This window comes from Nerophis lumbriciformis, linkage group LG23, assembly GCF_033978685.3.
Source record: "Nerophis lumbriciformis linkage group LG23, RoL_Nlum_v2.1, whole genome shotgun sequence".
In the NCBI taxonomy this organism is placed as follows: domain Eukaryota; kingdom Metazoa; phylum Chordata; class Actinopteri; order Syngnathiformes; family Syngnathidae; genus Nerophis; species Nerophis lumbriciformis.
In genome coordinates, this window is record NC_084570.2 from 21665001 (window position 1) to 21691207 (window position 26207).

Sequence of the window (26207 nt, forward strand, 5' to 3'; positions counted from 1 at the left end):
AATCCTCCAGGCGGTATGTTATGGAAAGGCTTCAAAAGTGGTATGGTGACACACCTAGGGAGTCATGTTGGTACTCGTGTGCAGAACTTGGACCCAGACGGCCAGAAGGTGAATTGTGCTGAATCAAAACAACGTCTCCTCTCCCTTTTCCATCTCTGGCAGCCTTTCTGTTTTTCCCTCTGTGTGAGTCTGTGTGTGTCTGTGTGAGTCTGTGTGTGTCTGTGTGTGTCTGTGTGTGTCCGTGTGAGTCCGTGTGTGTATGTGTGTGTCCGTGTGTGTCCGTGTGTGTATGTGTGCGTCTGTGTGAGTAATTACAGGCCAGATGAGGAAAGAGAGGAGGAAAAAAAAAAACTTTGGTGAACTTTCTCTTTCTCCTCCTCTTCCTTCCAGTCAGCACAACTTGTGGAGCTCCGCACCCACCAAGAGGAGACCCAGCGAGTCCCGGATCCAGCTTTCGGTGCCTTTCTTCCGAGTCCCTCACCTTACTCAGCCGCGCCATACGCACAAAGGCGGGGCAGGTATACGGTTTCTCTTGGACAATGGAAACCCAATCAGGAAATGGAGAGGAGGCGGCGTCCTGGAGCATCCACACCAAAGGTCACCGCGGGCCACAGGTAGACGCACCGGAAGACCCGGTGCTCCGAGAGGACCTGGAGGCGGCAAAGAGGATCGAAAAGTTCGACATCCCGCTTGACAGCCTGAAAAGGATGTTTGAGAAACCAACCGTGAGTACGGGACTTTGCCTGCTTTTTTCCCATTTTTTTTCAAAATGTTTATTTTTTGGCGTGTCAGCGGATCGCGAAAAAGTTTGCACTCGGAGTTGGAAGGTGTCAGATAGATGGATGAGCTTCACGCTACTTGCATTTCAACAAGGACATGTGAAAAATGTACGCAGAAGCCACAAGTAGCTGGTCTGAACATCTGCTAGACAGATCTCAGGGGGAGAAATGACACACTCATATTTCAACATGAACTGGTTATTAAAAAGAATATTGCATGAATTGTATGTGGTGACTTACCATGGTGCAGTGAAAGGGGATACTGTCATTTTTTGTGTCTACACGTATTCATGTTAGAACGATACACAAGGCTGCAGCTCGCCGGCAGGGGCTCAATCTAATCAACTTCTACCCAGTACAATGTCTGTAATGATAATGTCAATGAGGGATTTTTAATCACTGCTATGTTGGAATTGTTAATAACATTGATACCGTTGTTGATAATATTCATTTTTGTCTGACTGCTTTTGGATTGTTTTGTGTCATGTTTGTGTGTCCTCTCAATTACTCTGTTTATTGCTATTCTGAATGTTGCTGGGTCGGGTTTGGTTTTGGAATTGGAATTGCATTATTATGGTATTGTTGTGTATTGTTTTGTTGGATTGATTTAAAAAAAAAAAAAACTAACAAAAAAAAACTTCTACCCAGTAGAAGTAGTAAGTGCACATGAACACAAAGGAGGCGGTCAGATGGAGGCGTCTGTGACAGGAATGATGGGATTAAAATAAAATAAACATGTGGCGATAACCAGCCTGTGGAGTGTTGAAAAGATGGCATGATAACATCAGCATGTTAGCATGCTAACATTAGCAAAATTTGTAAATAAAAGCTAGCACGTGAACAATTACATGCTAACAGTTAGCTTGCATCAAAATATATGACTCTGAGGTGTTTACCCTGCAAAAATAGCTAAAAAAAGATAGCATGCTATTGTTAACAGTAAGCCTGCATCAAGTACCTAAATATATGCCTTTGAGGCAAAAAGAGCGAGCCTGCTAACAATAACATACACACAATTAGCATGGGTAATGTACCTAAATATATGACTCTGTGGTATATCAATGCAAAATTTTCCCCAAAAAAGTTAGCATGCTGACATTTACATGCTAACAGCATGTGTCAAATACCAACATATTTGACTCCGAGGCGTATACCTGCAACATTAGTAAATAAAAACTAGCATGTTAATATTTATATGCTAACAGTTAGCTTGCATAAAGTAACAAAATATATGACTCTGAGGTGTTTACCCTGCAAAAAAAAATTGATTGAGGTGGGCGGGGTTGGGGCGGAGCGGGGTTTGGTGGTAGCGGGGATTCTGGGTATTTGTTCTGTTGTGTTTAGGTTGTGTTACGGTGCGGATGTTCTCCCGAAATGTGTTTGTCATTCTTGTTTGGTGTGGGTTCACAGTGTGGCACATATTTGTAACAGTGTTAAAGTTGTTTATACGGCCATCCTCAGTGTGACCTGTATGGCTGTTGACCAAGAATGCCTTGCAGTCACTTACATGCGTCTGTAGAAAGCGCATACAACATGTGACTGGGCCGGCACGCTGTTTGTATGGAGGAAAAGCAGACGCGACGACAGGTTGTAGAGGACATTAAAGGCAGTAGCTTTAAGGCACGCTCCCAGAATTATTTGTCCGGGGGAAAATCGGGAGAATGGTTGCCCTGGGAGATTTTCGGGAGGGGCACTGAAATTCGTGAGTCTCCCGGAAAAATCGGGAGGGTTGGCAAGTATGACAATTACATGTTAACAATATGTGTCAAGTACCAACATATTTGACTCCGAGGCATATACCTGCAAAATTTGTAAATAAAAGCTAGCATGTTAATAATGATATGCTAACAGTTAGCTTGCATAGAGTACCAAAATATATGACTCTGAGGTGTTTACCCTACAAAAATATCCATCCATTCATTTTCTACTGCTTATTCCCTTCGGGGTCACGGGGGGTGCTGGAGTCTATCTCAGCTACAATCGGGCGGAAGGCGGCGTACACCCTGGACAAGTCGCCACCTCATCACAGGGCCCTACAAAAATAGCTAAAAAAAAAGATAGCATGCTAACAATAGCATGCTAACATTAAGCATGTATCAAGTACTTAAATATAAAGCGAGCATGCTAACAATAAGATACACACAATTAGCATGGGTCACGTACCTAAATAAATGACTCTGAGGTGGAACACTGCAAATTTTTCAAAAGAAAGTTAGCATGCTGACAATTACACGCTAACAGTATGTGTCAAGTACCAACATATTTGACTTTGAGGCGTATACCTGCAAAATTAGTAAATAAAAACTAGCATGTTAACAATTATATGCTAACAGTTATCTTGCATAAAGTACCAAAATATATGACTCTGAGGTGTTTACACTGCAAAAAAAGCTAAAAAAAAGGTAGCATGCTAACAGTAAGCATGCATTAAGTACCTAAATATATGCCTTTGAGGTGTATACCTGCAAAATTTGGCAAAAAAAACATATGTGCTTCACGGACTGTATCCCTTGCAGACTGTATTGATATATACTGTAGGGACCAGAATATTAATAACAGAAGGAAACAACCCTTTTGTGTGAATGAGTGTAAATAGGGAGGTTTTTTTTGGGGTTGGCGAACTAACTGTAAGTGTATCTTGTGTTTTTTTATGTTGATTTAATAAAATTTAAAAAAAAAATTAAATAAATAATAATAATAAAAATGTGGCAAAAAAAGCGAGCATGCTAACAATTACGTGCAAATTGTTAACATTCGTCAAGTACCTAAATAAATGATTCTGAGTTAAATACCAGCAAATTAGCAAATTAAAAAGCTAGCATGCAAACAATTACATCATAACAGTTAGCATGCTCCAAATACCAAAATATATGATTGTGTTCTTGTATAATTTGCAAAAAAAAAAAAGCTAGCATGCTAAAGTTAACATGCTAACAGTTAGCATGCATCAAGTACAAAACTATATCAGTTTTAGCCTGGTGTATACCTGCAAAAATAGCTCATAAAAGATAGCATGCTAACAATAACATGCTAACAGTTGGAATGTGTCAAGTACCAAAATATATGACTCTGAGGTGTATCTCTGCTAAATTTTCAAAAGAAAAGTTAGCATGCTAACAATTACATGCTAACAGTATGTGTCAAGTACCAAAATATTTGACTCTGAGGTGTATAACTGTAAAAATTTTAAAAAGCTAGCATTCTAATGTTAAAATGCTAACAGATAGCTAGCATCAAGTACCAAAATTCATGACTCTGAGGTGTATACCTGCAAAATAAAAATAAAAAAGCTAGTATGCTAACAATAACATGCTAACAATTAGAATGTGTCAAGTGCCTAAATATATGACTCTGAGGTGTATACCTGCAAAATAAAAAACAACAACAAAAAAACCTAGCTTTTTTTTGCTACTTTAGTGTGTGTTAATAAATAGGGGTGCACAAAAATTTGATTCACATCCGATTTGCGATTCTTATTCATCCCGATTGTCAATCGATTCATAATTTTATAAGAAAATCGATAAAAAATGTATATCATTTTTTAATTAATTTTTGATTTGATAAGAATCCATTTTTCAAAATATTTTTTTTATACCATCAGGAGTGGTCTTCCTAAGTGTATAGTTCATGGTGTGTTGGTTAAGTCAGTTCAATCTTTGCTGAATCTATTCTTTTGTTGCGCCCTAAGAAGTGTCAATATTCTAAGTATTGTACTTTTTACGCACAAACTGTTTGATTGTAACGTGCATCTTAGTTGTAGTTGTCATTAACACATTTGGAGGTGTTGAAATCGTCATGTAAAATGGCTAATGCTAATCAGGAGCATGTCAATAGCAAAGTCTATGCATATTACCATCAAGCGAGCGCTTTTTTGGAGAAGTGGATCCTTACTTTACTAACGTTGGAGCGTTTGTTTGAGCCAGTTTCTTTGCTGGCATTGAAAAGGGCAACGTTACCTCGAGGAAGTTTTGGTTGAGTCTGCTCTCAGTGCTGCTGGAGTGATGGCCAAGGGCATGGTTCAGTACCTATGCCTTGCCGCAGTGTACCATTTCAACATCATTTTGGGTAGTATAAAGGTATTCTACAGGCAAATATCGCACTTTGGAGAGAGCATTCCTAAAAATGTACAGAAAAGTTTTTGAAATGTCTCTCGTTTTTCCCACCGAGGGCCCAATACTGAAGAGTCAAACCACGCATGAGCAAAATAAGTGTTGGAAAAAGAAAAATCTGAAATGTTGATACTAATAACTAATAATCACATACTTTGTCACTTATAACACAAAGTTTACACCATTTTTTGTCATACAATAGGTATATCCTGTTTTTCTGTTGTTGTTGTTTTTTAAATCAAAAAATATATCTAATAATGGCCCATGTCCAGAAGGTAATTTGTGACTTTATTACGAAAGCTTTGTTTTTTTTTTGTTACACCGAATTCCTGTGACTGACTGAATTTTTTGCATTTGATTTTTGTGAACCTAATTTTTTTTAACGTCAAATTATGCTGACAATTTCATTGAAAAATAATGTCTCCGCAAAATGTGTGTGTTCAAAAATTCAGTGTTTCCAATCATTTTTATACACTGGATTTTTTTACACTGAATTTTTATGCACTAATTTTTTTATACTGAATTTTTTTGCACTGATTTTTTATACAGAATTTTTTCACACTGAATTTTTATGCACTGATTTTTTTTACACAACATTTTTTTACACTGATTTCTTATTTGCAGATTGTTTTACACAAAAAAATTTTTACACTGAATTTTTATGCACTGATTTTTTTACACAACATTTTTTACACTGATTTTTTATTTGCAGATTGTTTTACACAAAAAATGTTTTACACTGAATTTTTATGCACTGATTTTTTATACTGAATTGTTTTGCACTGATTTTTTTATACTGAATTTTTATGCACTGATTTTTTTACACATCATTTTTTTACACTGACTTTTTATTTGAAGATTGTTGTACACAAAAAATGTTTTACACTGAATTTTTATGCACTGATTTTTTTATACTGAATTTTTGTACACTGAATTATTATGCACTGATTTTTTTACACAATTTTTTTTACACTGAATTAATGTCACTGACTGAATTTCTTTGATTTTTGTGAACTTAATTTTTTTTTTAATGTCAAATTAGGCTGACAATTTAATTGAAAACAAATTGTGTGAGTTTAAAAATTCAGTGTTTCAGAGACTTTTTATACACTGGATTTTTTTACACTGAATTTTAATGCGCTGATTTTTTTATACTGAAGTTTTATGCACTGATTTTTTTAATACTGAATATTTTAACACTGAATTGTTTTACACTGAATTTTTATGCACTGATTTTTTTTTTACACACGCATTTTGCTAACAAATTTGCTTTCAATGAAATTGTCAGCATAAAAAAAAATCAGTTCACAAAATTCAAATTCAGTGTCAAATTAAAAAAAAAGATTTCGTAATAAAGACACAAATTAACCTCCATACATGGGCCAATTATTATTATTATTAAAAACACACATGCTGTACCTATTTTATGAAAAAAACAAAACAACGTAAACTTTGTGTTATAAGTGACAAAGCGTATGATTACTAGTTATTACTATCAACATTTCAGATTTTTCTCATTACAACACTTATTTTGCTCTTTTTTTCTTCCATTTTTACCTTTTTTTTTGTTTGTTTTGTTTCATTTCAAAATATGTGCTAGGCCAATTGGACCAACTGAACACCCCTGGTGTGGCTAAAGGGTTAAACAGACAAACAAATAAAACACTTTTTGGTTGATTGGCATTATTTTGTTGAGTTTAGTGAAGAAAAGAGAAAATGCTGACAGTGCACATTTCTTCTGCTCACTTTTTCCATCCCGACTGGAAGAGGGGGAAAAAAAAATCCTGCCCACTTTTTCTTAACATTCTAGTAGCGACTTCCAGGGGCCAGGCAACGTACTTTGTGATCCAATGCAAAAAAAAGTTCTGGCACCATCGCAATGGAAACCTCAGCGTACCACAGTGCATTGTGGGTAACGTAGTCACGCACAGGAGGACAGGCAAGTAGAGCAGTGCCACTGACATCCAACACCCTGTTATTTGAGAGCGGTTTTAAAATAACCCGGTAATTGGTACATGAGCTGCAGCTGGCCGCTGATCAAAGGCCTCTCAGAGGAGAGTCAACATGGATCATTTAGACTCACATCTGGCAACGGAGGCAGGAATATTCCGCCCAGATGGCTAATGATCTGCATCAAACGCCGCAGAGTCACCGATTGCATCTTTTGGAGCCTCTTTGTTCTAAAAACGACTCGATATTTGCTTTGAGCGTCTACGGCGACCCTGTTTTTGTCGTCAGAAATCAGAGGCCGCAACAACGGGAGGTGATAAGAACTTTCTGGCGTAACATCCCAGAGTTAGTTCATGTGTTGCTTCTGTGGTTCGAGCAAATGTAGTCAGCAGCTCGTCTTCGCCATCATTATCTCATTGCTTCCAGGCGGTAGCCTGCTGTTTGTGGGCTCGCTAATGGTGTTTACATCTGCTAATGTCTTTTATTTCTTCCCCCATAGTGGGACTACTACTGTACGAATGTGCACAATACTGCCACAACATTAGGTACACCTATGTCGACGTACTGAGGTATCTTTCACATTTGACCCGAATTCGGTACTTTTATAGGTAAATGGTAAATGGGTTGTACTTGTATAGCGATTTTCTACCTTCAAGGTACTCAAAGCTCTTTGACACTATTTCCACACCTATATATATATATATATATATATATATATATATATATATATATATATATATATATATATATATATATATATATATCTGTGACGTGCGGTCACTAGAGGCAGGTGAGGCGGGGCCTCCCCTGCCATCATGGAAAGAAAAAAATGTAAAAAGAAAAAAAAATAATTAAATTGTTATATGTATCCAGTGATTATACTATAAAGTTATTTTCCATTTAACTTCACCAGTTTTAGATTATTTTTATTCAAAATCGCTGAATTTTCACATTTGCCGTTCAAATACTGAGAAGAGACGGTGCGGTGAACAGCAGCCAGTCGAGGCACGTCACTCAGTGCCTCAACATGGACGGACTCGGCTAACTGCTGGCCTGCTGTGCAGTGAGACTGTATTGCTATATGAACTATATTATACATTTCCATAGTTTAGTTAGCTGAGGTATATAATGTACAGTGTATTGTGACAGCCCTCGCAAAAATGACTAATGATCTACTGCTAACGATGGATTCTGATGCGTCATCTATGTTGCTGCTTCTTGATCTTAGCGCTGCTTTCGATACTGTTGATCATAATATTTTATTAGAGCGTATCAAAACACGTATTGGTATGTCAGACTTAGCTTTGTCGTGGTTTAACTCTTAATATTACTGACAGGATGCAATGCGTCTCCCATAATAATGTGACCTCGGACTATGTTAAGGTAACGTGCGGAGTTCCTCAGGGTTCGGTTCTTGGCCCTGCACTCTTTAGTATTTACATGCTGCCGCTAGGCGACATCATACGCAAATACGGTGTTAACTTTCATTGTTATGCTGATGACACCCAACTCTACATGCCCCTAAAGCTGACCAACATGCCGGATTGTAGTCAGCTGGAGGCGTGTCTTAATGAAATTAAACAATGGATGTCCGCTAACTTCTTGCAACTCAACGCCAAGAAAACGGAAATGCTGATTATCGGTCCTGCTAAACACCGACATTTATTTAAAAATACCACCTTAACATTTGACAACCAAACAATTGCACAAGGCGAATCAGTAAAGAATCTGGGTATTATCTTCGACCCAAATCTCTCCTTTGAGTCACACATTAAGAGTGTTACTAAAACGGCCTTCTTTCATCTCCGTAATATCGCTAAAATTCGTTCTATTTTATCCACTAGCGACGCTGAGATCATTATTCATGCGTTCGTTACGTCTCGTCTCGACTACTGTAACGTATTATTTTCGGGTCTCCCTATGTCTAGCATTAAAAGATTACAGTTGGTACAAAATGCGGCTGCTAGACTTTTGACAAGAACAAGAAAGTTTGATCATATTACGCCTATACTGGCTCACCTGCACTGGCTTCCTGTGCACTTAAGATGTGACTTTAAGGTTTTACTACTTACGTATAAAATACTACACGGTCTAGCTCCGTCCTATCTTGTCGATTGCATTGTACCATATGTCCCGGCAAGAAATCTGCGTTCAAAGAACTCCGGCTTATCAGTGATTCCCAGAGCCCAAAAAAAGTCTGCGGGCTATAGAGCGTTTTCTATTCGGGCTCCAGTACTATGGAATGCCCTCCCGGTAACAATTAGAGATGCTACCTCAGTAGAAGCATTTAAGTCCCATCTTAAAACTCATTTGTATACTCTAGCCTTTAAATAGCCCCCCTGTTAGACCAGTTGATCTGCCGTTTTTTTTCTTTTCTCCTCTGCTCCCCTTTTCCTTGTGGAGGGGGGGGGGGGGGGGGCACAGGTCCGGTGGCCATGGATGAAGTGCTGGCTGTCCAGAGTCGGGACCCGGGGTGGACCGCTCGCCTGTGCATCGGCTGGGAACATCTCTGCGCTGCTGACCCGTCTCCGCTCGGGATGGTGTCCTGCTGGCCCCACTATGGACTGGACTCTTACTATTATGTTGGATCCACTATGGACTGGACTCTCACAATATTATGTCAGACCCACTCGACATCCATTGCTTTCGGTCTCCCCTAGAGGGGGGGGTTTACCCACATATGCGGTCCTCTCCAAGGTTTCTCATAGTCATTCACATCGACGTCCCACTGGGGTGAGTTTTTCCTTGCCCTTATGTGGGCTTTGTACCGAGGATGTCGTTGTGGCTTGTGCAGCCCTTTGAGACACTTGTGATTTAGGGCTATATAAATAAACATTGATTGATTGATTGATTGATTTTGTCAACAACTGTATGTGTGTAAAGTATTTCTTGTGCTGAGCGATCATAAAACTGCTGCGAAGACGCACTGGCTGAGGCACGCGTAACCACGCCTCCTGGTGCTTAAGGCACCTTTGCCGCAGACTGCACCCACCGACGAGAGCGCCACACCAACCAAAGCCCACACCCAAACCCTCCACGTGCAAGACCGAATCCACCCAAAAAAAGTCACTTAACAAGAAGCCGAAAAGTGCAAAAACAACATTGCTCGCGCCGGAGGAGCCGTGAACGACTGCAAGGACACTACATTAGGTACACCTGCAGACTGCAGCACGGATTTCATATTTCATTCATTCACAACTCCTCCAACACGAACACCACTGTTCCCGCACTTATAAGTAAAGGTAAGACCATAATAACGTTTTTTTTATTAAATGTGCTTTTTTGTGTGCTACAGTTTGTATGTGTAAAGTTAAAGTTAAGTTAAAGCAGGGGCGTCACTAGCTTTTAAGGACAAGGGGGGCTTTGCCCCCAGGAGATGCACAGGATGCGAGCGAATGTTACGCACGAGCACACAACTTCACAAACGGCTAACAAAGACTTAGAAATGTTTCATTGTTATTTTTTTTTTTTTTTTTAAATGCACGGGACGAAATGAAATGCTCCCCGGGACGATGGCTTTTAACCATATATTTTCTTTTTCTTTTTACGTATTTATTCATTTTACATTTTATATTAAATGTCTTGGTTTTTCCTCCCTCTGAAAATCCTATTAAATGTTTAACAAGCCATCCTATAATAATAAAACAGCTATTAATGTAACAATACAATAAAACAAATATATTTAATGATGTTTTTTTCATTATTTTAACAATAGGCTTATGTATATTACTTTATATAGATTCTACAAGAAACACAAAACTTAAAAAATAAATGATTTACAATTGCACACACAAGGTTTTGTGCAGCTTCACTCATTGTAAAGGAAGATAATGTGCTTCGTACACCTGCAGGACCGCAAGCAAGGTCGCAGAGAAAATGCGGGCTGGAATTTGAGTGATGTGGGCATTTTCTATATGAACAAGTGGAATGGATTGGATACCGATGCACGAAAGGGGCTCTCTACCTTACGCTACGAAGTGGGGGGAAACTGAGTGAATAATAATAGGTTATATGATTATTTATTTAAACTCATATTTGGGCCACTTTATAATGAATATGTCGGCATTTATTTGTAAAAAATCCCCCCAAAAAAACCCAAATTATTTAGGGGGTCTTAAGAATATTTTAGGGGGGCTTGAGATTTTCAAAAATGAAGTAATAAAATAAAATAAGTTTGAATATTTCTCTTTAGGTCTACGTTTTCTATGTGATTTTGGTGTGGTTCCTGTATATTCGGATAATTTTCATGGTCAAAATCGCGGAAATTCCTGATGAAAATAACGCAGACGAGAAGTGTATTGAGCGTGTGCGTGCGAGGGGGCGCGTGCTTGTTGCCACGGGGAAAAGGCAGGCCATGAGGCAGCAAGTACCTCTGCCTCAAGGTAGGGGGCGATATATTGTCTACTTGCAGTTCAATGCCTCAGCAGTACTCTGACTCGCCACACTGGGAGAAGTGGAGGCGCTCACGGTAGCAGACATGTCTCTCCAGCAGAAGCCAGACTTATTTTTTTAAAACTGTATTTATAACAAACATGGCATTTTTATTAGAGTAAGCCAGCATTTGTGGGTGTTTTTTTGCCAGATGCTTTGAATGAAATTGAATTAAATGAATGTGTCTGCCAAGATTAAATACTTCTCTAAACTGGATTTTAAGACAAAATGAATGTGATCATACAGAGTAGGTTTTCATGGAGGATAGCTATTGCTGCTTCAGATACAAATACAGAAAGGTAAGATACACTCACAATACTTGATTTATTTTGTTAAAAGCAAATGGGACCAAAACGTATTTAATAACAACTTTATGAAATACTTTTTGGATCCATTTCTCATATCATAATGATAAAGTTTTTATGAAAGCGAATTACTCCCTTCTTTTTCGTGTTATTCTAATGTGCAACCTAAATCAACAATGATTACAGCTGCACATATTAATTTAAGTAAAAAAAAAAGAAAAAGAAAAAAAACTCCAAAAGTATCTATGCCTCACCTGGTGTATAGTTCACCGCACGTCACTGATAAATATATATATATATATATATATATATATATATATATATATATATATATATATATATATATATATATATGTATGTGTGGGAAAAAATCACAAGACTACTTCATCTCTACACTCTTAGAAATAAAAGTGCTAAGTAGAACCATATAAGGTTCTTCGGCTCGTCCTCATAGGAGAACCCTTTTTGGCTCCAGGTAGAACCTTTTTATAAAGGTTCCACTTGGAACCCTTTTGGAGGGTTCTACCTAGAACCCAACATGAAGGGTTATACCTAGAACTGTGTGTGTAAGGTTCCACCCAGAACCCCCCATGAGAGGTTCTACAAAGAACCCACGCAGGGAGTTCCACAAAGAACCCTTTCATGTTTCAAGGGTTTCATCTAGAACCCACACAGAGAGTTCCACTAAGAACCCTTTTGTATTTCAAGGGTTTCATCTAGAACCCACACAGGGAGTGCCACTAAGAACCCTTTCGTATTTCAAGGGTTTCATCTAGAACCCACACAGGGAGTTCCACTAAGAACCCTTTCGTTTGTCAAGGGTTTCATCTAGAACCCATGCAGGGAGTTCCACGAAGAACCCTTTCATGTTTCAAGGGTTTCATCTAGAACCCACGCAGGGAGTGCCACTAAGAACCCTTTCGTATTTCAAGGGTTTCATCTAGAACCCACACAGGGAGTTCCACTAAGAACCCTTTCGTTTGTCAAGGGTTTCATCTAGAACCCACACAGGGAGTTCCACTAAGAACCCTTTTGTATTTCAAGGGTTTCATCTAGAACCCACACAGGGAGTGCCACTAAGAACCCTTTCGTATTTCAAGGGTTTCATCTAGACCTGACACAGGGGGTTCTAAAAACATCCATTTTCAAAGGTTTTCTTAGATAACCGTCTTGTCTTCTGAGGGTTCTATAAAGAACCATGTTGTATTCTACAGATCAGTTTAGTTCATATTATATTGTGGTCATTTATCATGTTGACATTGAACAAACATTCAAAACATTTTAATGAGAAAAACATTTATTTAAAGATAGTCCAACAAAACAGGAGAGGCTGTGTCGGTCCCAATGGAGAACAGGTCAAAAGTCAGCATAGGTCCAGTGGAATCAGCAACATGACAGGCCAGACACATCATGCTGTCATCAGTAGGTGAATTTGTGTAAATAAATCTCCAGCAATGGTGACATGGCAGAAAGAGACACAAAATAGTTTTAGTTCAATCAATTTAAGGTGCACTTGCTGAATTTACTGCGCCTTATTGTAAGCTATCTACAAACAATAAAATAATGCATGGTCCAATGAAAAGAATCAGTGTACATACTGTATGTACTAATTGTGACAGTGGAACAGAATCATGAGAAAGTGAGGGAATCCCACAAAGTTTTCACATTGATTTAAATAATGTTGAAATACTTTTCAGTGTTATGTAACAAGTACTTAAAATGTTACGTATTGTAACAATAATGGAAATCTAGAGACGTCACTATGCCAAAATCAAACTAAATGTATTGGTCCAAAATATGTATTAAATAAGGGATATTTTTTTATCAATATGTACAAACAAAGAGCAGCAGCAGGAATTTGACCATTAACAAGAACATAAAGCATGAAATCCCATGCTGCAACACATCTACTCACTGGGTACAACACTGTGGTCCTTGATCCTCAACACAAATCTTTCAATGAAAATAAGAGTTTTTCTCAGTTCCTTTGGGTACTGGACAGCAAAAACAAAATAGAGTGACATCAATGCACTCATAGCATATGATTTGTCCATGCTGCTGTCCTCAGTCAAAACCTGTATACCATCCAGGTATAGGGTTATCCTTTGTGCCTGCAAAGGGTTCCCCTCGTGTGTGTTATGGAGCATGATTGCTGGAGTAGGCACGCTTGGCTCCTATGCAACAGATACATGTCAGTAAATAAAACCTGCTGTGAAAACAGCAAAATGACTCAATGTTGCCATAATATGGATAATGCCAATTCCTAAATCTTGACCTTAAATGCAGTTACCTCCAGTAGAGTGTATAGAAAGGATGAGTCCTCTCTGAAAATGGAAGGCAACAGTAGAATTGCTGCTAAAAGTCAGCATTATAGTGTGATTTTTGCATCAGTTAAGGCTTGGCCTCTGACATCAAAGACCGTTGTCTATCAATGAACTTATATGCAGCTTCACAACTCGACTAAGCCAGTCAGCAGGGTACAGCAGCCATGGGATGAGGCCGATCATGGAAAAGTATGAGGAGGAGACAAATACATGAGTAAAATTGTCTGTAAAATAAGTGTTTAATATTTTTTAAATTGTCTGTCACTAATCCACACATCACCTCAGTATGCATTAACATGGTCACTCTGCATCAACCAGGCCTTGAACTCACAACTTCAAACTGTATCCCTAGATCACCTGACTTGTAACAAACTTTCAAAAGCCTTTGTAAAGTGAGTCGTATAGCTCACTTAGATGCCCCAGAAAGAGGGGTTATATCCTTGCTGCAGGGACCACCTTGCTATTTATTTGCTGTGTGTCATTTCCTCCTGAAGAAGGGAGTAGTGTAACTAAATTAAATAAACACAATTATAACTGCTGCGCAGCGATGGGTCGGGTCCGGGCGATTTTTGGCAAATTAAGGCTATTCTGAGCAACAAACAGGAGAACAGGAAGGCAAGACAGTTGACATTATAATGTTCCTTTTGCACCAGTTGAGGCTAAAATCCACAACAATAGAACCAAAGACTGTGGTCTATCACGCTGAGCTAATTGGCAAGCAGTGTTGGGACTAACACGTTACAAAGTAACGCGTTACTGTAATGCCGTTAGTTTCGGCGGTAACTAGTAATCTAACGCGTTATTTTTTTTATTCAGTAATTTAGTTACCGTTACTACATGATGCGTTACTGCGTTATTTTACGTTACTTTTGATGTAGTATCGGCTAGAAACAGAAGCGCTGCGGTGTCTTTCTTCTGAATCTTCCTCTGTCACAAGCCGGAGAGAAGAAAAGAGGCGCGGTCTATGTGTTTGTGTGTGTGTGTGTGTGTGTGGGGGGGGGGGGGGGGGGGGGGGGCGGGGGCGGGTAGGGGAGGTTTGATCCGCGGTTTGATATATGAAACAAACAAAAAAAAGTTGTTGGCACGTTCAGTCCACACACAGCGTGGTCATGGCGAGCGCAATAACGGAGGAGCTTGAACGCCCAGCGCCATTGAATCGGTGTGTTTATAAGTGCAGATTCGGTTGTGCAAAACGAGGGTTTTAAACACATGCTGAACGTGCTTGAACCACGTTACGACATCCCGTCGCGCACCCACTTCAGCAATAAGATTGTGCCAGATCTTTATGAGCAGGAGAAGAAAAAAGTTGTGGATGAACTATCCCTAGCATCATCTGTTGCGCTCATGACAGACAGCTGGACGTCCAGCGGAACTATAAGCGCTCACTTCATCACAGCAGACTGGGAGATGAGAAGACACGCCCCCTCTACGAGAGTCACCTTGCGCAGGTGCTGACACAAGCAGTGGAGGAATGGAAGATAAAGATATCCCAGTCACACGTGATAATGCCAAAAATCAAATAATTACAGAGAATGAGGCAGGACTGGCACCACAGATAGGTGCTTTGCACATGTAGTGAATTTGGCATCACAGAAGGGAATCTCAGTCAATAGGATGGAGCGCATCTTTGGGAGGATCAGGAAGGTTTTTTACTTCCACCCAAGTACAACAGCTGCTCATGTGCTTAAGCCAAAGCAAGAAATGCTAAAGCTGCCTGCTCATACATGATGTCCCAACGAGGTGGAACTCCACTTATGATATGTTGGAGCAGCAGGCAGCTATATACTCTGCATTGACCCACAACACCCTGAAGACAAATGTTACCCTGTCTGATGATGATGTGAGAGTGGCAGATGAGGTCCTCTAGGTGCTTAAACCCCTCAAAAGTGTGGCATCTCTACTGAGCACTGAAACTTCACCATCTGTGTCAATGATCCTGCCACTGAAAACAAGTATTCTACAATCCATGGCTCCAAGTGTGGAAGACAGCAGCATCACTCCAGATGTCAGCCTTTATTTCACTACCTATGTTTCAAGGAAGATGATGTTTCTTCTTATGTTGCACTTAAACTTGTTTTTTATTAATGGTCATTGGTCCAAGTTTAAAGAAAGGAGGAATGCCTTTTTATGTTGCACTGTTTTTCATTAATTATGTTAAAAGGAAAATAAAAATGCATGTCAAGTTGATCAACAGATTGTATTATTCTCCAGTGCAATAACAGTACTGAAATGAAGGCAAAAAGGGCATTAATGGGAGCTTTAAAAAAAAAAGAAGAAAAAAAGAAGTAACTAAATAGTTACTTTTCACAGTAACGCATTACTTTTTGGTGTAAGTAACTGAGTTAGTAACTGAGTTACTTTTGAAATAAAGTAACTAGTAACTGTAACTAGTTACTGGTTTTCCGTAACTAACCCAACACTGTTGGCAAGTGACAATTCAACAGTGGCTTCACAAATTGATTAAGCCATTCACTGTTGTGCATGCATATTTGAAACCACTGTAAATATATCAGTTATCAAGACAAAAGTCTGAAAATACACATATTGCATCTAGACAGAATGGAGATATTGGTAATTTGATTTTTTAATTGATTCGATTTGCTCCATAAGTTAATAACTGATGTTTAATCTATCATGACTCTAAAATGTATATGTTTGCTTCACAAAGACCACCTGGCATTTTCATAAGCTGTCATCACCACCTTTGTCAGGGCTTGAACCCAGGTTATTTGGCACCAAGAACCAGATCCTAAATCACTGAGCTATTTCTCAAAAGGAATCACTAGCCAGACAGCAGTTGTCAAGGCAGATTTCAAAAATGGTCCTCCCAGTCACAGCTAATCTTTGCCTGAGTCAACAAGATTTGCTGATGAAGATCTTGCTTTCTTATAATTAATGGTTGTGGAAATAAATTGGTAACAGAACATTTCAGTTATAGGACTGCCATTATTTGTATGTCTGATCATAAGGTGTAAGGTAATAGACTAGTATGGTGGACCTGATGACTGAAGGCAGCCAGCTGGTTAGCTCAGTCACTATTGCCAGTGACTTTAGACTGGGTGGCAGGTGTTCAAATCCCAAGATGGGCAATTATGTTACAGTTTGATCAACAGGATCTGGGGAAGAAGAGTTTGCTTTAAAATAAACAAAAAAATTGTATATGAAAAGTATTTGTATCAGTAGTCACAAGGAAATGTATTTTGCACCATTATTGGCAAATGTTATCAGGAAGTATGTCCCTGGTGACACAGGATCTTATCCATGCTTTCAACAATCCCTGAAGAACTCTTTCTTCCAAAAACGGTTCTCTGGATCAAAATAGTTCTTACTGGAACCCTTAGTGTTAGTGAGAACCCTTTTAAAACCAATTATTCAGAAAAGGGTTTTTAAAGGGTTCTCTGGATCAAAATGGTTCTTACTGGAACCAGTAGCGTTACCAAGAACCCTTGAAAAACCCTTTCTTCGGGAAAGGGTTTTTCAGAAGCAAATGGTTCCAGTTAGAACCTCAGCCCTTGTAGAAGAACCCCTTTGGAACCCTTATTTCTAAGAGTGTACAGGCCTGTTTCATGAGGGGTTCCCTCAATCATCAGGAGGAGAAATCTCCTGTAGCTATGTAGCTAAGCTCCATAGCTTAACTACTACTACGGGACGCTACTTTTTGAACGAGCAGCTTCTCCTGTAGCTTAGCTACTTTTAGGCCCGTGTAGCAAGGTAGCTTGCATCGAAGCTGCAAGCGTACTAACAATAACATACACACAATTAGCATGGGTCATGTACCTACCATGCATCTCTGTACAAAGAGAGAAAATGGACTGTGAGCACAGGCCCTCCCAAAAATATGGAGAACATACAAGGACCTGGATGGATGAGAAGATCCATGACGGTTGGATGGTGTTCGTATGATGAGTCACAATTGGCTTAGGTTAGGGCGAAGTTAGTCTAAGTCTAAGTTATTCATTACTAATGGTTTCTAATGTTGTAAAAACGGGTAGAATAAATATTACATTTCAACATTTCTGTCAATGAAGATTTGCTTCAGCCTGCGACACATAGTCATTTTGATAGTAGGCTATTATAGCTAATTTAGACACTTACGTCATGTGTTGCCTTCATTATAACACTTATATAAGACTTTTAAAGTCATTTTGATAGTAGGCTAATTTAGCTAATATAGACACTTACGTCATGTGTTGCCTTCATTATAACACTTATATAAGACTTTTAAAGTCATTTTGATAGTAGGCTAATATAGCTAATATAGACACTTACATCATGTGTTGCCTTCATTATAACACTTCTATAAGACTTATAAAGTCATTTTGATAGTAGGCTATTATAGCTAATATAGACTTTTACATCATGTGTTGCCTTCATTATAACACTTATATAAGACATTTAAAGTCATTTTGATAGTAGGCTATTATAGCTAATATAGACACTTACAATCTTGTGTTGTCTTCATTATAACACCTATATAAGACTTTTAAAGTAATTTTGATAGTAGGCTCTTAAAGCTAATATAGACACTTATGTCATGTGTTGCCTTCATTATAACACTTATATAATACTTTTAAAGTCATTTTGATAGTAGGCTATTGTCGCTAATATTGACACTTATGTCATGTGTTGCCTTCATTATAACACTTACATAAGACTTTTAAAGTCATTTTCATAGTAGGCTATTATAGCTAATATAGACACTTACATCATGTGTTGTCTTCATTATAACACCTATAAAAGACTTTTAAAGTAATTTTGATAGTAAGCTCTTAAAGCTAATATAGACACTTATGTCATGTGTTGCCTTCATTATAACACTTATATAATACTTTTAAAGTCATTTTGATAGCAGGCTATTGTAGCTAATATTGACACTTATGTCATGTGTTGCCTTCATTATAACACTTATATAAGACTTTTAAAGTCATTTTGATAGTAGGCTAATATAGCTAATATAGACACTTACATCATGTGTTGTCTTCATTATAACACTTATATAAGACTTTTAAAGTAATTATTGATAGTAGGCTATTATAGCTAATATAGACACTTACATCATGTGTTGCCTTCATTATAACACTTATATAGGACTTTTAAAGTCATTTTGATAGTAGGCTATCATAGCTAATATAGACACTTACAATCTTGTGTTGTCTTCATTATAACACCTACATAAGACTTTTAAAGTAATTTTGATAGTAGGCTCTTATAGCTAATATAGACACTTATGTCATGTGTTGCCTTCACTATAACACTTATATAAGACTTTTAAAGTCATTTTGATAGTAGACTAATATAGGTAATATAGACACTTACATCATGTGTTGTCTTCACTATAACACTTCTATACCGCTTTTCATGTTTTGCATCTCCAGACAGATTTTTCTTTTAAATTTTTGGTCCAATATGGCTCTTTCGACCCCTGGTCTACGGCAAATCCAATGCAAATTAGCATCAAGCTAGAACATTTTTGAAAAGTGTAGCCTTACTGCACTTCCGAGTGTCATCTATCAGGCATGCTTGCTTTGTTGGCATGGAAAATTGCACAAGCACCAGCGTTACATGTTATGTAGACCACAAGGAAGTATTTAAATATGTAGACATGACCTCTTTAAGGGTGGAGAGGAAAAGTCCGTTGTCCCAGCTCGTTGCTTACTAAACATGACCTTGGCTCTAACTGAAGACTAAGCTTAATATTTAATGACTTTTTCCCCCTACATTTTGCCACCGTTTGAATAATTGAGCTGACGGTTGGCATGGCTGATGGACACTCGCATTGGTCGGCCATGACGATTAAAGTCTGTGGGGTTAAAAAAAAACCCAGCAATGTAAGCAAGGATACACCACAAGTTCAGGATGAGCTTTGGGAGCACATAGGTTGATGTTTACAGCGTCAGTCTGACCTTTCTGGTCATCACTGAGCACATAAGGGAAGAGTGCACATGTGATTCTCACACACATTATACAGACGATGTTAGCTTTTTTTGTCCCTATACCGGGGGTCGGCAAGCCGCGGCTCTAAAGCCGCATGCAGCTCTTTAGCGCCGCCCTTGTGGCTCTCTGGAGCTTTTTCAAAAATGTATGAAAAATGGAAAAAGATGAGGGGAAAAAAATATATTTTTTGTTTTAATATGGTTTCTGTAGGAGGACAAACATGACACAAACCTCCCTAATTGTTATAAAGCACACTGTTTATATTAAACATGCTTCACTGATTCGAGTATTTGGCGAGCGCCGTTTTGTCCTACTAATTTTGGCGGTCCATGAACTCACCATAGTTTGTTTACATGTATAACTTTCTCCGACTTTCTAGGACGTGTTTTATGCCACTTCTTTTTTCTGTCTCATTTTGTCCACCAAACTTTTAATGTTGTGCGTGAATGCACAAAGGTGAGTTTTGTTGATGTTATTGACTTGTGTGGAGTGCTAATCGGACATATTTGGTAACTGCATGACTGCAAGCTAATCGATGCTAACATGCTATTTAGGCTAGATGTATGTACATATTGCATCATTATGCCTCATTTGTAGGTACAGGTATATTTGAGCTCATTTAGTTTCCTTTAGGTCCTCTTAATTCAATTTATATCTCATGACACACTATCTGTATGTAATATGGCTTTTAATTTTTTGTGGCTCCAGACAGATTTGTTTTTGTATTTTTGGTCCAATAAGGCTCTTTCAACATTTTGCGTTGCCGACCCCTGCCCTATACAAACAGAGAACATGTAAGTGAATACATTTTGACTGGAAGTACAACCCCTGGGAAAAAAATGATGGAGTCGGCAGACTTGGAGGATGTTCATCTAGCTGTTTAAAAAAAAAAAGTCAACAAACATGACACAAAACTTCAGTTATTTCAAAAGGCAACTTTCTGGCCTCAGGAAACACGAAAATAAACAAGACAATAAATTGTGGTAGTCAGTAAGTTCCATTTTTAGATCAAGGAGAGTGAAACCATCATGGAGTCACTCAATTCCGAGGAAAGAGTTGTGGAATAAGGATAAAGACACACCACTAGTGCTTTGTTGTACCTACTCAGAGGCCTAGTGGTTAGAGTGTCCGCCCTTAGGTCGGTAGGTTGTGAGTTCAAACCCCGGCCGAGTCATACCAAAGACTATAAAAATGGGACCCATTACCTCCCTGCTTGGCACTCAGCATCAAAGGTTGGAATTGGGGGTTAAATCACCAAAAATTATTCCCGGGCGCGGCCACCACTGCTCACTGCTCCCCTCACCTCCCAGGGGGTGATCAAGGGTGATGGGTCAAATGCAGAGAATACATTTGGCCACACCTACTGTGTGTGTGTGTGTGACAATCATTGGTACTTTAACTTGTTGCACCACCTCTGACTTTTATACTAGCTTGCGGTCTCCGAGGCATGGACTTAAAGGCCTACTGAAATGCGATTTTCTTATTTAAACGGGGATAGCAGGTCCATTCTATGTGTCATACTTGATCATTTCGCGATATTGCCATATTTTTGCTGAAAGGATTTAGTAGAGAACATCGACGATAAAGTTTGCAACTTTTGGTCGCTGATAAAAAAGCCTTGCCTGTACCGGAAGTAGCAGACGAGTAGCGTGTTGTCACAGGTTGTGGAGTTCCTCACATCCGCACATCGTTTACAATCAAGGCCACCAGCAGCGAGAGCGATTCGGACCGAGAAAGCGACGATTTCCCCATTAATTTGAGCGAGGATGAAAGATTTGTGGATGAGGAAAGTGAGAGTGAAGGACTAGAGGGCAGTGGGAGCGATTCAGATAGGGAAGATGCTGTGAGAGGCGGGTGGGACCTGATATTCAGCTGGGAATGACTAAAACAGTAAATAAACACAAGACATATATATACTCTATTAGCCACAACACAACCAGGCTTATATTTAATATGCCACAAATGAATCCCGCATAACAAACACCTCCCCCCTCCCGTCCATATAACCCGCCAATACAACTCAAACACCTGCACAACACACTCAATCCCACAGCCCAAAGTACCGTTCACCTCCCTAAAGTTCATACAGCACATATATTTCCTCAAAGTCCCCAAAGTTACGTACGTGACATGCACATAGCGGCACGCACGTACGGGCAAGTGATCAAATGTTTGGAAGCCGCAGCTGCGTACTCACGGTACCGCGTCTGCGTATCCAACTCAAAGTCCTCCTGGTAAGAGTCTCTGTTGTCCCAGTTCTCCACAGGCCAATGGTAAAGCTTGACTGTCATCTTTCGGGAATGTAAACAATGAAACACCGGCCGTGTTTGTGTTGCTGCAGTCGGCCGCAATACACCACTTCCCACCTACAGCTTTCTTCTTTGCTGTCTCCATTGTTCATTGAACAAATTGCAAAAGATTCACCAACACAGATGTCCAGAATACTGTGGAATTTTGCGATGAAAACAGACGACTTAATAGCTGGCCACCATGCTGTCCCAAAATGTCCTCTACAATCCGTGACGTCACGCGCAGGCGTCATTATACCGAGACGTTTTCAGCAGGATATTTTGGCGTGAAATTTAAAATTGCACTTTAGTACGCTAACCCGGCCGTATTGGCATGTGTTGCAATGTTAAGATTTCATCATTGATGTATAAACTATCAGACTGCGTGGTCGGTAGTAGTGGGTTTCAGTAGGCCTTTAACGAGTGACAAACAGAACTCTTCATCAACTTTCCCTGATTGCTGTCGTCAGACCAGCTGTGCAGGTTGAAGTCTTGTCATGCACCATTTTCTTCAGTTTCCACCACACATTTTACATTGGACTGAGATCCAGACTATTTGCAGGCCATGACATTGACCTTATGTGTCTTTCTTTAAGGAAGGTTTTTACACTTTTAGCTTCGTGGCAAGATGCATTATCATCTTGAAAAATGCTGTCATCATAGCAAACATCCTTTCCGTCATTGATTGAAGATGTAACGGCAGCCATCATTAGCTGACTGCAGCATATCATCAACGACTGTAAAAATGTGCATGTTTTCTTCAGGCAGTCATCTTCTAAATGTCTTTGGAACGCCACCAAACAAAAGTTCATCATCATCAACTCACCATTCATCACTGAATATGACTTTCATCCAGTCATCCATAGTCCACCATTGCTTTTCCTTCGCCCATTGGAACTTTGTTTTTTTTATGTTTAGATGTTAATGACAACTTCTGTTTACCTTTTCTGTATTTAAATCCTAATTCCTTTAGCCAAGGGGTGTCAAACGTTAGGTTTTATCCGGCCGGCGGGACGAGTTTGCTCAGTATAAAAATGAGCCGACATTTTTGAATGAAAGAAACTGCTGTGTCCACTAGATGTCGCAATAGCAATTCTTCGTATCTATGTAGATGATGCTACATATGTACAAAAAAATACAACACATGATGTTAGTGCACCAGTGGAAAATGAGCAAATCACATAAATAACATTTTTGTATTATTTTTTTAACTTGATAGTTTGAAAATTAACACCAATGAGTTGACTGATCAACATTATCACATCATTTATTCAGAAAGTATAAATAACGACAAATAGAGGTAAAATAATATTAACCGCAACATGGAAGTGTAAAAAAACAACAACATTAAGATTTGTATATTTTCAGAATGTGCTTGTTCTATTTTTTTTTTAACAAAAAAACAATCTGAAGTTGTCTTTATTTTTAAGTTATCATGTCGTGATTTTACCAGTCCGGCTCACTTGGGAGTAGATCTTTCTCCATGTGGCCTCCGATCTAAAATGAGTTTTGATACCCCTGCTTGAGACGCTTTCTTACACTTTGATTCAGCTTCTTCAAAAAGTTACATAATTCTCTCCTGTGTTTCTATTGACATCTCTAGTGTTGGAGCCATGTTTCATGTCAATCCACCTGCTGCAACAGCTCTCCCAGGTGTGAACACTCCTTTTAACTGCAGACTAATGAACAGATTTAATCTCATGTGGGTGTTAGCTTTGCAAATGAACATTTACAAGGGTGATTTCATTTTGATCTAAAATGAAACCGTCACTGACTACCACAATTTATTTTCTTGATTCCTTTTCGTGTTGCTTAAGGGCAGAAAGTTGCCATTTGAAATGACTGTGGCAGGGTAGCCCAAATGATTTGCTTCCAAGGGTCAAAGTGGTAATGTGCCAATTGGCCACGGGCCAAACACAGCAATTTTAAGCATGAAACACAAATAGCCAAAAAGTTCCTATATGTGGTATCAATAACGATGATAGACGGCAACTAGTTAGTCTTGTGAACATACCGTCAAAATTCTGACACAGTACTGATATTAATCCGATCCGATATCAGCAGGAATCATACATAATTATATTATCTAGCAGTGTGGAATGTTACAAAAAGTTGATCAAGTGAAATGAGTCAAACAGAGAACAATGGTAGGTATGAAAAACACTAACTTAATTATTATTAACCATCTGGAATGGACATATGCTGTCTTTAAAGGGGAACATTATCACAATTTCAGAAGGGTTAAAACCATTAAAAATCAGTTCCCAGTGGCTTATTTTATTTTTCAAAGTTTTTTTCAAAATTTTACCCATCACGCAATACCCCTAAAAAAAGCTTCAAAGAGCCTGATTTTAACCATCGTTATATACACCCGTCCATTTTCCTGTGACGTCACATAGTGATGCCAACACAAACAAACATGGCGCATAGAACAGAAAGCTATAGTGACATTAGCTCGGATTCAGACTCGGATTTCAGCGGCTTAAGCGATTCAACAGATTACGCATGTATTGAAGCGGATGGTTGTAGTGTGGAGGCAGGTAGCGAAAACGAAATTGAAGAAGAAACTGAAGCTATTGAGCCATATCGGTTTGAACCGTATGCAAGCGAAACCGACGAAAACGACACGACAGCCAGCGACACGGGAGAAAGCGAGGACGAATTCGGCGATTGCCTTCTAACCAACGATTGGTATGTGTTTGTTTGGCATTAAAGGAAACTAACCACTATGAACTAGGTTTACAGCATATGAAATACATTTGGCAACAACATGCACTTTGAGAGTGCAGACAGCCCAATTTTCATCAATTAATATATTCTGTAGACATACCCTCATGTCAGCAGGCCAGGGAAGCTAGGGTCGATTTTCTTCTCTTGATCATCTTCGGTGGCATAAGGGACGGTGTGAGCCAAGACATCCAGGGGGTTTAGCTCGCTCGTCTGCGGGAACAAACTGCCGCCATTGCTTGCCGTGCTACCGAGGTCCTTTGTCCCTGAATTGCTCACACACTCCGGCAGATTCAATGGGGGTCTGGCGGCAGATTTATTTGACTTTATCGTTGGAAATGCATCTGCTTTGAGTGTCGCAGGATATCCACACATTCTTGCCATCTCTGTCGTAGCATAGCTTTCGTCGGTAAAGTGTGCGGAACAAACGTCCAATTTCTTGCCACTTTCGCATCTTTGGGCCACTGGTGCAACTTGAATCCGTCCCTGTTCGTGTTGTTACACCCTCCGACAACACACAGACGAGGCATGATGTCTCCAAGGTACGGAAAACAGTCGAAAAAACGGAAAATAACAGAGCTGATTTGACTCGGTGTTTGAGAAAATGGCGGATTGCTTCCCGATGTGATGTCACAATGTGACGTCATGGCTCCGAGAGCGAATAATAGAAAGGCGTTTAATTCGCCAAAACTCACCCATTTATAGTTTGGAAATCGTTTAAAAAAATATATGGTCTTTTTTCTGCAACATCAAGGTATATATTGACGCTTACATAGGTCTGGTGATAATGTTCCCCTTTAAGTTGAAGTGGAGTGGTAATTGTTTTTGGTGACACCTCGTGATCACAAAAACGTATGAAATTAAGCTCATGACAGTCTGTTGAGTGATGCGGACGCGTTTGTTACTGGATAGACTTTGTATATATAAGCAATGTGCAACTATAATTATTTGTTTATAATGACAAATTTGCTGTTTTGATTGTTCAATGATTTTTATTTGTGTCTAGCTTGTGCGCTATTGTATGCTGAGCTGTTGTGTAGCTGCTTGCTCCGAGTAGCCTGTAGCCTCGCATGTTTACCTTATGTAGATGACTAAAATAGAAGAACTTGAGTGCTTATTGGAGGACATTTAGTGAACTGGCTGTCCGGCTTTGCACAAGTAAACACGCTGCAGGACTGCTCCTAGTAAAACTGATACTGGAAAGTTTAAATATAATCCGATACTTGTTCTTTTTATGCTGATGTTGGACCGATATGTGATATCAACATTGGATCGGGGCACCCCTAATGAGTTCAAAAGGTCAGTATGGATATGTATTACATTTGGGAGCCACCCTTTGGCGGGACAAATTAAACGACTC

At 39.1% G+C, this 26207-nt stretch overlaps 1 protein-coding gene across 2 annotated transcripts in view; it reads left to right on the forward strand.

Annotated features, from left to right (window-relative positions):
* Positions 1-19: 19 nt before the first annotated feature.
* The window catches only part of xirp2a (xin actin binding repeat containing 2a), a 180289-nt gene continuing 154101 nt past the window's right edge, over positions 20-26207 (forward strand). Inside the window, exon 1 of one of the 2 annotated variants that reach the window (XM_061984935.1) lies at positions 20-725. In XM_061984935.1, the coding sequence (XP_061840919.1) occupies positions 540-725 (186 nt within the window). In that variant the 5' untranslated portion in view covers positions 20-539. The remainder of the gene's footprint in view (positions 726-26207) is intronic. The other variant, XM_061984934.2, reaches the window with a different exon arrangement.